Below are 15,900 nucleotides of genomic sequence, written 5' to 3'. Positions count from 1 at the left end.
CTTATCATTATTTGAATGTTTCTGTGACTTACCTAACAGTAAATGATTAAAATACATTGTGTGACACTCTTACCTTACTAAATGATAACTGTTAATGAATTACATAAATTGTGAATAAAAACAGTTAATGAATAATATAAATTGTGAATGAAACAACAATTTTTAGGGTCATTGAAGTATTTTATTTGTAAGTTCCTCATATTTTTTCCCCAAAATCGAAGTAAAAATGCTTCAAAATACAAACAAAAAAATATTGCTTTGGATTTGGATAAAGGTAAGCAAGTAAAATGAAAACTAGATCACAGATTATATTTTAAATCCATGCAGAATAATTATTATAAATCTCTTTTTAAATGGGTTTAAAATATAACTTTATGATATACCAAATGTTTAAAATATAACATTTTGAACATAAGCAAATAGATCTAAGAAGGCACTAAAAATTTTTCCTTTCATTAGAATGACCTTTTTCCATATTATTAATCTATGTTCTATAATTCTAAAAGAAAAAATATGTATACACATGAAAAATACATATGTATATTCTTTTAGAACTTTCTAATACACACACATACACATATACTCTTATATTTTTGGATGTTAATATTTGTGCCTTCTAGTTTATCCTGAAAAAATTCTTTGAAAATTATCAATTTTGAAAAATATAAAGGCTTGCATAAACATACTAAAATGGTTGTTCATAAATTATAAAACATGGGTGATGGTCATACTTTTTTTACAATGTTAACTGTAAATTATTACTTCTAAATTTGGAGAACTTTATAAAATTCTGTTCTGTTTCCCAGTTTTCTGTTGACAAATGTATCTATAAAAATTACCATTCAGATTAAAACCAACTTGCACAATTCTAATTGTTTAACATTGGTTTAATTAGTAGTTACACTCTGGATAATTAAGCTGGAAGTGATTCTTGGGCTCATCAAACTCCGCAGAAAAGATCTCTGTTTGATTTTTCTGCCCTGCTTGTGGATGGAGAGAGCAATAATGTGCTTTCTACATATTAGCAATCCTTGATATAAAAGATGTAAGGTCTTAAAGATCACAGCCCACTGAAATGACAGCTTTAAATTCTGTAGGGTACTTCATACAAGGTTAGTTAAGAACTAATATTTCATGAGAATATTTCAGGACAATTAAAAGAGGACAGTTACACAAGTGACTGCTTCTGGTATGCCTCTTTGTTACGTGACAGAAAAAAAATATCAGTGAATGAATTTCTAGGGAGCTATCATCTTTGAGATGATATGGCATATATGCTGTGTTTTATTCTGCTTAATGCAACTTTTAATATGTTGAAATACAGCTTTTTAAGGCACTAAAATGCAAGAGCATACACAATTAGAATAAAAAGTGTCAGTAATAGAATGCTATTTTATGTGTGTTTGTGTGTACAGCACATTAGGTACATCACTTAAAAAATTATTGAAACACAAAAATGTGACTTTAACATATTTTTGCCAACTCTATATATCTACCTATATAAGTACTTTTTTTCCTTTGGTTTGTATTTAGATTGAATCTAGGATTAATCTGTTTCTTTAAAATCTTTTATTAATTAAGAATCAAAAGAAATATTTTTGCAAAACCTTTATTCTAATGACTAGGTAACAAGTAAAAGAAAATCCCACCATATTCATAATTAAAATTATATCTCTTAATCATTGGCACAACTACAATGGTATTTTTTTCTTCTTTCTCAGTTAAGTGTTTAGAGTCTGAAAAAAAATCATACATATATGTTTATCTGTAGGTGGTTATTATTTAAGTTGATTCTGCTTATGATTTCTAAGTTCTCAATGGTATTATATTAAAATAAGCCAATATGCACTCTCAATCTTCATTTTGAAGACTTCAGTAATTCTTTAATTAGAAAAATTTTCTTTGTACCAGTATCTTAGAATCCTTGTGCCATTACACACATGTTGGAGGACAGTTTCCGTTAATATCAGGTTTCTAGATATTATAGCATTGAAGGTGAATGATGAAAAATAAAAGAACATTTTGGAGAAAATCTATTATATAAACAGAGATTAGAAGATCTACAAAAATTAAAAAAAAAATGAGTTCTGGAGTCCAGCAAATTGTCAGTGCTTATATATCTCTGTTTAACATTTATCTACTTATCAAAAAGCAAATTCTCTGAAGCTTGTAATTAGTTTATTGCTCCACCAATAAACTCAGCAAAATGTACAACAGAAACATTAAAACTTCTTTTAGAGATTTGTGTTTCTTTAGAAAGAAGAAAAAAATGTGCAATTGGTATTTTAGTGTCAAATCTCTAAGACAAACTAGGGTTGAAACTATTAAATTAAACTAAACTATCACACTAGAGTTGAAACTATTAAAAGCCAGTAATGTGAACAATGATGCGGAAGTGGGGACTGAGAAGGACTGTTGACCGCTGAGTGTTCCTGAGTGCTCCCTGGCACTGGCTGCTCCCTGTGTGCTCTCTTCCCTCCCTCCAGCTCCCATGGAAATGGAGCTGCTGTTTATTGAACTGTTTTCCTGACTCAGATCTGAGTGCCTCAATCCCACGCTTTGACTGGCATGGTGGCAATTCTTTAATTAGAAAAATTTTCTTTGTACCAGTATCTTAGAATCCTTGTGCCATTACACACATTAGACACATTACGCACACAATCATAACTACGTGTCTAATGAACAGTAACTATTCCATGTTAACTTTGAAACAATTTAGATCCCATAAAAGACGTCAAGATTGCCTCCACGCTTTGTCCTTAACTTCTTACATTTAGAGACAGCAATGAATATTTTCAAACTCAGTTTTGGAGACAATATTTATTTCATAATTTACTTTAACTCAATCACCCAGTATGCTTGTTTGAAGTAAAAATAGAACACTGTGATGATCTTTATGCTTTTTAAGACCCATTTACCGGGTGAAAAAGAGTTCTGTAATTTCCTTTATTCTATAGTATTAATAACAATAAGATCTATAGCCCTGAACAAATATATATGTTTTTATATGTATATAATCTATATATAAATTTATGTAAATACGTATATGTAAATATAGGATATGTGTATATATATTCTAAATTTATTTCTGAAATATGATTAAATCTGACCATATTTAAATGACTCAGAGAAATATTAATCTAGACTAGAAATCAAATGAAATAAGTCAAGGATTAAACTAATTGACAGATCACAGATATGAGTTATGTAAATTATTTTCTGTCCAGTGATATAATGAATGCTATGTTCTGCTAAATAATCTGCTTCTAATATTAATTCATCATTCCTTTAAATGAATGCTATGTTCTGATAAATAATCTGCTTCTAATATTAATTCATCATTCCTTTAAAAATCTTATTAATTTGATTTTATTTGTCTATTATGAGATTTTGGGATGCTATTTCCTCTTCCTTCCTCAGGCATAAAAGCCCAAATTTTTATTAGAAAGACAATATTATGCAAACATTGGTGATTCCTAAATCCTTTGTTAATTTCAGGTTTAATAAGTCTCTTTCAGTGTATTGACAGAGGTGTTTTTTTTTTTTTTCTTCATCCATTAAAACATTTTCTGTTAACTTTGGTGAAAAACATAATAAAAGTCTGTCAGAAACTTGTGGAGTGTACATTATAAGCAACTTAGAACTTGATTTTCTTGTTTCTTCTTGCCTATAGCTTTCAGAACTTTTCTTTCTACAGACTAAATCACTCTTTGAACCTGAGTGAAAAATTTCTAAACTTTGTTTTTAAAAATGAAGGAAAAAAGCTCTTTTTGATAATTCAAGACTGTTAAGCATAATTAAAATCTATCAACCAAGATGGTTGGTGCCTTTGACCTTAATCATTTGCCCAACTAACATTTTGTAAGGACTGAGACTCCCAGTTCAGAAGTCAGACAGAATACAAGTTGGATTATGGCTATATCACAAACTAGTTTTCTGTCCTTTGACATGTTTTTTGGTGGCTGTGTGACCAAGTTTCTGACTTAAAATTGAGGAAAATAAGTATAAATATTTCATAAGGTCATTTTGAAATTTAAATAAGATAATACTTTAAAAATATTTAGTTTAGTGACAGATGTGTCTGAGCCCCTTGCTTGTTAAATATTGTCAACAAATTCACACTCGTCCTTGGTTTGGAGTAATAACTTATGCGTGTGACGCAGAGCTATTTCCAACACCTCATCACACATGTTCATAATGCACCATCACTCATAGTAAACACAGAGACAGGGTAAACAAAGCCTATAATTCTAGTGTGAAACTCTGTTGACATTACTATGAGAACTTTTTCCCCTTGAGCATAATTTATCTATTATTGTGTACATTAAAAGAGAAACAAGAAGATTGATAAATAAAAAATTTGGGGGCTGGGGATGTGGCTCAAGTGGTAACACGCTCGCCTGGCATGCACGGGGCTGGGTTCGATGGTCAGCATCACATAAAAATAAAATAAAAAGATGTTGTATCCACTGAAAACTAAAAAAAAATAAATATTAAAATATCCTCTCTCTTAAAAAATTGATTGTTCTACATAATTCTCTTTTAATAACATTTTTAAGAGGGCTTTGAAAAATACTTAAATTACAAAATTCTCACATTGACTCTTGTTAGCATGATTAATATTCATTCTTTAGTATCACACATTTACTTCTTTAATCAAAATTATAGGTTAGAGTGCTGTAGATATTCAGATTCTGACACACCTTGAAATGTTTTACAGATTTATTGGCCAGCCACAAAGGAGAGAGTGGAATTATGTAAATTAGCTGGGAAGGATGCCAATGTAAGTATGAAATTTTATAATTATCTTTGTTAAACTAGTACTGATATGATAGTAAATATTTACACTCACTTTTATTGAAATAATGACATAAGTGTATTATTCATTTATTTACATACTAGAAATTTAACCCAGTAACATTCTACCACTGGGCTACTTCCCCCGCCCTTTTTTTTTTTTTTTTTTAGAAAGGGTCCCACTAAGTTACTTTGGGCCTTGCTAAATTGCTGAGGCTTGCCTTCAACTTGGAATCTTCCTGCCTCAGCCTACAGAGTTCCTGGTATTACAGGTTTGGGCCACCATATTCAATTAAGTGTCTTTGTTTTTTCTTTTTACTTTTGTACCAGGGATTGAATCCAGGGAAGCTTTACCACTGAGCCACATCCCCAGCACTTTTTATGTTTTTGTTGTTGTTGTTGTTTTCGAGACAAGGTTTGCTAAGTTGCTTAGAACCTAGCAAAGTTGCTGAAGCTGGCTTTGAACTTGAGATCCTCCTGCTTCAGCCTTCTGAGCTGCTGGGTTACAGCTGTTCACTACCACACCTGGCTAAGTGTATTATTTTTAAGATAATAAACTAATATTCTCTATAAAGATTGATGTAATATAAAATATTTCTACCTTACCAAAAGCACTGATGCTGTTTATAAAAATCCAGAAATTCAGGGGTTTGTGACTCAGCAGTAAAGCGCTTGCCTAGCAGGCGTGAGGCACTGGGTTCAATCCTCAGCACCACATAAAAACAAATAATTAAAAAAAAATGGTATTGTGCTCTTCTACAACTTAAAAAACAATTTTAAAAATACGGAAATTTAGAAATGCTATACTTTCTAATGTATCCTCAATATTATTATTTTTATCACAAAAATATTAGAAGCTATTCAAATATTCAAAAACAAATCATCAGCAAACATTGTATTTCAAGGAATGTGTTTTTTTAAAAATGTATGTACATGTATTTTGTAAACATACAAGTATCAGACATTTAATATCATGAATATACAATTGATTAATTTTGTTTGAACTGAAATTAAATTTACAGCATATAGAAGATATTTATATTGTGACAGAGATAACAAGCAAAATTGGTAGAAGAAAAATGAGTTGAGAATGAATGACACAGGATTCTGGGATAAGAACTAGAAATAACGTACTCTAAAATTTACTTAATAATTATTACATGGAATAACTCATAAAAGATAATTAGATGTTCTTAATATAAACTCCTAGCTTAAACCACCCTAAGAACAAGAACAAAACCCTGTTCAGGAATCACCCTGTTCATTGTCAGTGCAGTCTTGCCTGGCTTGCTTTACACTGTGCAGTTGTCCGGTGTGCTTCCACACTGAGTCACCTGTTTTACCTCCACATTGATTGACTCTTCTCATTTGCATGCTCTAGTTCATGCCAGATGCTCTGTGTTTTGCTTTGACTTCTTTCCCTGTGTGGATGAGGAGAATTATTCTTTTTAGGTAAAATTAATCACAACCTGAATGTAACTCAATATGGGAAGAGGTTCCAATGTTGGACAGAAACATGGACATCTTGAAGTTTCTTCTGCAACATCCTTTAATGTTACCTTAACCCCAATAACACAAGGATCTCAAGTGGAGCTTGGCTTTCATATTTAATAAAAAACAAATTGTTTGTTATATGAAAGCAAAATTAGATTTAAAAATTATCAATGTAACAGACATACAACAATAGGGTATTTGATGTCTAGTGAATTGAGGAGATGCTCGGAAAATTATGATTATCAGACAACAAGCTGGTTCACCATTTGCTCATTTGTTTAGTCAACAAACAATTTTTTTAAGGAGTCTGAATGTATGTACAACTATATATCATCTATATATGTATATATATGAAATTGATAAGGTAACTATCCTCAAGAGTCTTTCTACTGGAGGATAGATAGCACTCAAATGTCTATACATTCATACATAGAAACAGTACTAGAAAACAGAGTGATCAAACCAAAACAAAACTTATGCTTCTACTTGATTTTGTATTAACATGATATGAAATATGATCTATTCAGGCACATTAATGTAAACAGAAATATATCAGGGATTGTTAGCCTCCAATGCAATGGGAGACAGTTTTACTTTCATTTTTACCAGAAAAGAAAGGAATTAAACTTTTCAAGACTATATTCTTCTTTATCCCATGACTTCAATGCAGAGACATTGTTCACTCTCATTACATAGCAAGTGCTGGTTCTATAAAAGCATAATTTCTTTATTGAATTTATGAAGGAAAGAATGCTTTGGTTATGAGAGTTTTCAAAATTATTTGTGGAATGAATAGTAGAAGCATGGTGTAACCATTGTGAACAGTTTTATAACTTGTGTTTCACCAATATTGAGTATTTGATAAAAACGCAAGAAGGAAAGTTTATGTTTTCAATTTTCCCCAATAAACTAATGTGTATTTTCCCTTCAGTTAGATGAGGAACAAACACCCAAGGTCAAACAACCAGTAAAGTTTTAAACTGTGACATTGTTCTCATTTCAACATGCATACTAGGTCCAGTTACATAGTAACTGCATGGCCCCTCTTATTAAGTTAAAGCAGAGAGTGATGAGCTTTTCTGAATGCCGTATCCTTGAGTATGTATGACTCAGTACACTGAGTGAATTCATCCAATTCAGTTCTGTTTGTGAGCTAGTGCTTAACCTTACCTTTAAGCACTTCTGCTAAAACAGGATTAGAAATCTGGGAAGCTTTCCTCTTTTCACAAATCCTTTAAAATCTGATGTTGATTCATGAAGACACAAGTCTTTATCTCTTCATTTTTAATTTGTCATTCTATTTTAGAGTTCCAGATAATGGCTAACACTCTCACAGCACTTACCATATTCAAAGTACTGCTTTCAGTACCTTATGCTTCTAATCTCATTTAATCCTTAAAACAACACTATATACTATGCTTTATTATTATTCCATTTTCTCCAGATGAGAAAACTAAAGCCAGGGAAATGAAATCACTTGCCCAGTATCACACAGCTGGTAGATGTGAGCCAGGAATTGAATCCAGAAGTCTGGCTGCACAGGCTATGCTCCTACTTTACACTATAAATCTACATACAGGATCTGAAACCTCTCTCTCTCAAATCATTTCTCTCTCTAATATCACCATGATACAGGTCCTCATTTCGAACAGTATTGCACAGATATTGACCAACAGAAAACTGAGACAAGGCTGTAGTTTTATGAACATCTTTTATTACTGTTGGCACTACCCTCTCTCCTACCTCCTCTCTAGTAATTTTTACCTACTTCCCAAGAGTGCGTTTAGGATTAACAAGTGTTTGGAAAGACTGTCCCAAAACACAAAGGTACTATATAACTGCTAAATAGTGAATTATTTACTATAATGAAATTTAGCTAATTGGTATGGGGAGGCAGTGGAAGATGAAAAAACAAAAGGGAACTATTCCACATTCTTTAACATGGTCCCACAGTTGAATTCAGGGAGAAGAAGGAGAGACAGAAAAATATTTGGCAGAATTTTGCTTCTATTTAGAAGAAGGTTATTCAAAAGAAATCAATAAAGAAATGTCTTTAGTCCTGACTGTATGGCTTGGGTTAAACAGCTCAGTCCAGGCAAAAGAAAGGACAGAGCTAGGAGAGCCTGGCTCTGCTTGTCAGCTCAGCTTCAGAGAAGTGCACAGGCTAGCTGTGGAGAGATGTTACAGATATGGGTGACCTGCCAGCTGTAATGTTCTTTGGTTATATTTCATTTTTTTTTTTTGTTTTAGTTTTTCAGAAAATCTGAAAACAAAACACAATATTTATTTTAGAAAGTTTGCAAATTGTATACAAAGGGAGGGAAAAGTCACTTGTAAATACTTTCTCCCCCATAAACACTACCCAGAGATAGCTGGTGACATGTTGGTATTTATTCTTCTATCTTATCTATTTACTGTTTTGCAGAATGAAATCATTGTATACATAGTCCCTGAAAACGTTTTTTTTCCACTTTGCAGACTGCCATGAGCATTTTCCCATGTCATTAAATTCCTTTTTATAACACCACTTTTAATAGCTACACTGCATTCCATTATGCACTATTCCATCAATCCCCTATTGTTAGAATTCTGGTGCATATCCAGTTTTTATTATTGCAAATGATACTGCATATGAAAATCCTTAAATATAAACACTGAGAAGATCTTTGATAATCAAGTGGACTTTTATTAGTTAAAGACATAAAATTTTTACACACATATTGCTAAATTTCCCTCCAGAAAGTTTATGTCTCATGTGTTCTAACCAGCAGTATATGATTTTGAGAGGGTATATTTTTTCATACTCTTGCTATTATTGGATACTGAGCAAATGAATATTTATTACAAATATATAACAATGTATATTGAATCTTTGCCAACAAAAGGAAAAATATTTTCAGTTTTAGATTGAAATCCTTTTATGCTACAAATACTAATTATTTTATATACTTAGAAAAAGTATTTTAAATATCATATCCCTTATGTTTACTTTTCCTTACTGATTATTTAGATTTTTTAAAGACATATATATATATATATATATACACATATGTATATGCTAGTGTATGTGTGTTTGTGTGTGTATGTGTATGTGTGTGTGTGTAATAAAGCATATAACTAATATGTTTTCCACTCATGGAAAAATATTATTTAGCAGTTTTATTTTATGAGTACTAGACTTTCAATATTTAAAAAGTCTTTTTCTTTTAAATATTTTCCTTTGCTTTTTAAAAAATGACCAATTATTTCTCTGTAAAAATGTTCACTGTTACATCTTCCATTTTTAAGAAAGAAATTGTGATATTTGAACTTTTATATAGTTATTTTAAAATGCTGACAATTTATTAAAATATTTAAACATTCTGAGAACTAACCAGCTATCTCTGCATACAGGATCATGTCCGAGAATAGCATCCAAATAATGATCCAACAAGGTTCAATGATCACAATATTCTACAAAAATGTTAAAAATAAAAACACACCTTAAGAGATTTTGGTCATGTAACTCAATAGTAAAGTGATTACCTAGTATGCATTATGCCCTAACACCACGAAATATATATATATATATATATATATATATATATATATATATATATATATATATTTTACATTTATATTATATATTTTTTTAGAGAGATAGAGAATTTTTAATATTTATTTTTTAAGTTTTCGGGGGACACAACATCTTTATTTGTACGTGGTGCTGAGGATTGAACCCGGGCCACACGCATGCCAGGCGAGCGCGCTACCGCTTGAGCCACATCCCCAGCCCAATTTATATTATATTATATATATTTAAAAATATATTTTACATATATATTATATATGTGAGTGCATACATACACATATATAAAGAGAAAGAGAGATTCTTTTTATTTTTAACCATATAAACCTATATTGGATTTAACTAGACTCCCTGTAAGTCTCGAGAATTGCAGGTACTTCTGTTTGCTAATATCTTTTTGATAACTGAGGAGAAACTAAAATTCTAAATGTTCATGCATTGACCACTTGTTTCTGCAAATATTAATTTAGCTTTATATTAATTTTATTAATTTTACATATAAAAATGCATACAGCATATTAAATAAAGATACAACATTAAAACATGTAATATTACTTCAGAGAATTTAAATATTAATGCATGGTTTTGATCCTCTCTCTCTCTCTCTCTCTCTCTCTCTCTCTCTCTCTCTCTCCTCTTCAACAAATGGGGTGATATGAGTAGAAAGGAGAGAATAGGTAGGAAGAATAGGAAAGATACAAGTTTAATACTTTCCCAAAGCTGAATATATTACTTTCTAGATTGTTTGGTTACATGCAGCTATTGTGGGCAATAGCTAACAAATTAGCCAGCTTTCAGGGAACATTATAAAAGCTGATTCTCAAAAGTTATCTTTCTTCATGCCTCAGAGAATTACCTTACCATTAATAGCCATGCAAGTTGCTAAATGAATTAAATAAAGTTAATTATTGATTAGTCTATTTAAGCAAAACTTCGAAAGTTAAGCATGCTAGAAAAAAGGGTATGTAATCTTTGAGTCTAAAAAAAAAATAATGAAGTCATGAATTAAAAGGGAAGTCACTGTAAAGTAATTGCATTTGGCAAGGTTGTTTGGCTAAAATGTCCTGCTCCAGGCTGTTAGAAATCAGAGACTTTATCTTTCATGATCCCTAATCTTAGGTTTCTTTTCCTCAGGCAACCAATGCCTTCCACTGCCTCCTGGCCAGTTAGGGAACTGCCTTCTGTCAACTTCCTTGGGGGAAAACAAAACAAAAAACCTTTGAACAGGCTTTCTTTTTTAATAAAATGTGTCATATAATTCAAGACTCACCCACACTATATTCTATTCCACTTCAGTCCAATCAGAGAGAGGGAAGGGATTCCAAACACTAATCCTAGGTGATCTCTCACCTTGTGTGGGAACTGGCAAGCTAAGTTACTTTCCAGGGCTGGTTGCATTTTTATAAATAGTCCTAGAAACATTAAAGGTTGAGAAATGTTTTAGGTGTGATTTGTTCTTTTTGTTTTATAGTCACTAAAATATTTCCTATGTGTATACAACTTCATGCCGGGCCTTGTTTCCCTTTTTAACAGTAAGGCTTCTCATAGTCCCTAACTTTCTGATTTCATTATTTATAATCCGGAAAAAGAGAGTTGTTTTATTTCTTTATACAAGTATTTCTTTCATAAGTTTCCAAAATTATTATCTAATGACTGTTTGTGTAAAACTAAACTTTTGTAAAAATGATGAAATAGCTCTCAGTGCATCCATCACGTCTCTCTTCAGCCATACATTTTTACTCTTTCCCTTTTTGTGTATTTACTATTCTTTGGGTAGATTTTACCCTTGTATGCATCTATTAAGGGAGGAAAGACCAAGAAATAAAAGTCCTGTCAGTGAGCATGCCTGAGCAAAATATGATGGCCTTTTTCAGTGCAGTGTGCAACAGAGCAACAGTATGCAGGGTGCTGCTCCAGTTAAAAAGTGCTCCATCTATCTACCTGATTTAAGAAATATCCTTTATCTTTGTGGCTACCAGATGGATCAATACTGGTAATTGTATTTCTTAGTTTTAAGCAACTACTTTTTTTTTTATAAGGAGGCAGAGAGCAAAACTACTCAATGAGTTTAATAGAATATTCTTTGTGATAGAGCCTGTGGATTTTGTTAAGATCTACAAACTTTTGAGACATAAATTTGCAGATTAGTTGGGTGAAGGAAGGAAGAAACTAGGAACTCTGTTGCACAGATTTGCAGACATAGTTATTTATTCTAAAATCAGAGCAGCCATGGAATATTAATTTTTTGTATTAGGTTGAAATCAGAGTAAGGAATGCATAATTATTAAATGTTATTTTTTAAATTTAATCCTGGTTAGCAATCACAACAATCTTATTGGTTAAGTCATTGTCTCTACCTTTTTAAAATTTTATTTAATTTTAAGAACCATTCTAACAGTTACATCATTGTCTGTTTTCCTTTTTCTTTTATCTAATGTAGTCCTCCCAATAGCCCTTACAAGAGTGAGCATTATATCAGTGCCTCACTGGTGAGGAATCCATAGCTAATCAGGAAAAATTGAACTTTTTCAAGAAAAAAATCAGTGGTTTCATAGGTTTCTAGCTTCCTTAAATACTCAACTGCCTTGTATGTAGAATTATTATCAAGAATAGAAATGTGCTATAGCCTAATATTTTCCTCAGGTGTCTTTGGTACTAGAAATCATGCAGTCATGATTAAGAAAATGTTTCCAAAACTTACGTAAAGAAAAGAAATCACCTATGTTTAGGTATATTGAAAATTAATACATAAAAAAGAGTGACTACTTCAGAAAAACATAGAAAACTACTATTAATTAGTAAATGTGGGATAGAAATTCTAATGGCTTGGAGATACAAACCAAAATGAATATACAATCTTTTCAATGAAATAATATCAAAAGATTTCCCAAACTTAAAGAATGAAATTGAGTCAAATCCAGGAGGCTTACAGAACTTCAAATATACAGAATTACAACAGCCTCACACCAAGGCACATTAAGTTCTAAAAATGATGAGGATATAAATAAATATTTTATGTATATAAGCATATTCAAAACAAGAAGAGATGATACAAGTCTTAAAGCATGTCCATGGGAAAAACAAAAGAGACCATTGAAATCAATAGGAAACAATCTAATTTTTAAAGACTTTGCAGCATTTGAAAATAAATGGAAACAAGTATAGGGCATTTTGATCTATATGAATGAAATACATATCTGTGTCTAGTGTTGTGTTCAGTATAGCTGCAACAGATGGTGTTGCAATTAGAGCCATGTAGGATAGAGTGTTAACACCAGAGCATAATGGATGCTCTTCTCTGTGTACTTGAAAGAAAGTATGGATGTCACATTCACATTCTGTGTATATAATTCTCCAGGTCTCACTGAATATCACTATAAAGATTTTCATTCTAACATTCTGATTAGTTCAAAAGTTTTATAATTGTGAGTAGTTACTCTATTAAGCCATAATTTCCACATTTGCCCTATCTTTTTTGTTCAGTTAGACATTTAAACCTTGTAATAAATACTTTTATTTTTTAATATTTAATGATTTATCTACTTGAAAAACAGGTGATACGAAGGATAATCTTTCAAAAACTTGAGCCCTGTGCTAATGCTTTAATTTTTATATCCAATAGACAGAATGTGCAAATTTCATCCGAGTTCTTCAACCTTACAACAAGACTCACATTTATGTGTGTGGAACTGGAGCATTTCATCCAGTGTGTGGATATATTGATCTTGGAGCCTACAAGGAGGTAATATAATGCACAGTATGCAAGGCATAATTTATTGCAATATTTTGTTAATTAATAGTTTTAATATAAATGGGATATATTTGAATATAAAGATTAAAAACACACTTTATTAACTGTATAAGGACTCATCTTCCTAACCATTTTATGGACTATCATTTTGATTATACATTTTAGCTACATAATACATTTTTCTATTAAAAGTTATTTTTAATAAAAAATAAAATTAATAATGAAAATGCTAAAAGTATTTTTGTTTTCTATGGGCTTTCTGGATACTTTACATTTTCCCTTGAGTTTTCTTTATAAGTAGATATATATAGTTTGTTGCTGTTGGTAAGAATCCATTTTCCATAAGATCTTGCAGTGGAATTATATCTTCTATGTAATTTCATTTTTCTCATAGTAAAGTTGACCTGTTATTAATCCTTATGATAGTGGTCACTAAGTAAAGAGAACTTTAATGAATTTCTTAAATTTATATAGATAGTAATTATCAAACTGAACTTACTGATTATGTAGCACCTAACTAGCATAGAAGAAATAAAGTATGTGTTAATTAAGATGAATTTATTCCAGATAGCAATGAACACTTTTGCAAATAAGAAATATGTGAATTTCAGAAATTTAACTAATGACTATTTTAAAGTACTGTGAGTTATAGACTATATCATGCACATTATATGGATTACTTTTTTGGAATTTCACAAACTCTTAATGAAGTTAGTACCTTTATAATTTCTAACATATAGGTTAGCAAAAGTTGTCCTATTGGAAAAGAAATTTTATTTTTAAGGTCACCCACCCAATAAATGATCTAGTAATGAGTAGAACCAAGACAGTCTGCATCTAGAGCCAGCATACTCTGCTGAGCTTTAAAATATGAACTCTAAATTGTTTCTTTGTATGGACTGTTATCCTCATGTTTATGTATATGCTTCTTGTGAATAACCACATATATTTGCAGGATGATTGGCTGTGTGTTTGAAAGTAAAGTCCAGGGTTCTGAAACAGGTTTCCTTACATTGATTTAACTGATTCATGCAGAGATCAAACCCACGAGTGTGGCAGGATAGATTTTCCTCTCTAACCAGCTTGTCTAAGCAGCCCAGACTCCACTGTTTGAAAATAAAGCAACCATGATGGTTAAATCTCTGAACCACTAGGAGACTTGGCAACTGAATCCATCATTCTTTGTTGCTGGTGTAATGTTCTCCTGGCCTAGCTTTGATGAAGGGTGATATATAACAGTAGCTCATAGCATAGGGTGTAATTATATGAGATAGCCCCACAGCTTGGGTGTGCTTTGAGACCTGAGGCTAAAGGCCAAACTCACAACCTGCTGAGGGAAGCCAATAGTGTTTCATAGCTCCTTAAAAGTCACACGTGCTGAAAGGGAATTTGGATGGAGCTAATTACTTAGCTTGGGACTGTCAAGAAGCCCTGGGGCAGTCAAATTTACAAGTTCTATGAAGAAGAAAATTATGAGTGAACAGGAGTATTAAGCCTTGAGAGTTTTCAGCAGGTCAGAAGTACAGGTAATTGTATGGGCAGTCTTCCTTCAAGATTGTTAACTTTTTTAAATGAACCATTAATTTCAAGAAATTATTGTACTTCTAGAAAGAGTTTAGAATCCCTTTTCATTTAAGATAAGATTGCTGGGGAGAAGGAACAGTGATACTCTCTAGGGCTAGAGGAAGGAACTCTCTGGAGACTGCTACTTAACGTGGCTGGGGCAGTGAGAAGAGGAAATAACTATGATGAATACTTGAGAATTAGCAGCCAGTTGGAGCGTGGTCCTATTTATTGAGGTCAGAGTATTACCAAGTTTGTGGATAGAATAGTGAGTTAGTAATTGCACATTTTGCATTTGAAACCTGTTCAGTAGGTCATGCCAAGAGGGCAATTGGATCCAGATTCAACAGAGAAGTCAAGACTGCTGTCAACAACTTCTAATAGTAACTTGGGCACGGACCATCAGAGCTTGACATATGGCTTCAGTCATTTACCAACTCCATGACCTGATGCCTACTGCATTCATTTCCTAATTTATTGTTTATTCAATAAAATGATAATTATTATGATAGTAACTGCTTCACAGAGTTTAGAGTACAAAATGAGAAAATGATTGGAATAACAATAATTTGGAATATCACTTGCTCCATTCTAATCACTTAATATTCATTAAAATAGGAAACAGGAAGACAGAAAGGTAAAAAGGCATAAGTTTAAAATACATATGCATGTGTGTGTGTGTGTGTGTGTATACACACACACATATATATATATATATATATATATA

The 15,900-nt window shown here is 31.7% G+C and overlaps 1 protein-coding gene across 1 annotated transcript in view; it reads left to right on the top strand.

The window, feature by feature from the left end:
- Window positions 1-15,900, top strand: part of Sema3d (semaphorin 3D) — a 155,915-nt gene that overhangs the window by 70,041 nt on the left and 69,974 nt on the right. Inside the window, exons 4-5 of the mRNA XM_076862571.2 lie at window positions 4,721-4,783; window positions 13,482-13,601. Coding sequence (XP_076718686.2) covers window positions 4,721-4,783; window positions 13,482-13,601 — 183 coding nt within the window. The remainder of the gene's footprint in view (window positions 1-4,720; window positions 4,784-13,481; window positions 13,602-15,900) is intronic.

The sequence above is a fragment of the Callospermophilus lateralis genome, chromosome 1 (genome assembly GCF_048772815.1).
Source record: "Callospermophilus lateralis isolate mCalLat2 chromosome 1, mCalLat2.hap1, whole genome shotgun sequence".
Taxonomy (NCBI): domain Eukaryota; kingdom Metazoa; phylum Chordata; class Mammalia; order Rodentia; family Sciuridae; genus Callospermophilus; species Callospermophilus lateralis.
The sequence above is the reverse complement of the archived record's forward strand: the minus strand, read 5'-3'. Positions and strand labels throughout refer to the sequence as shown.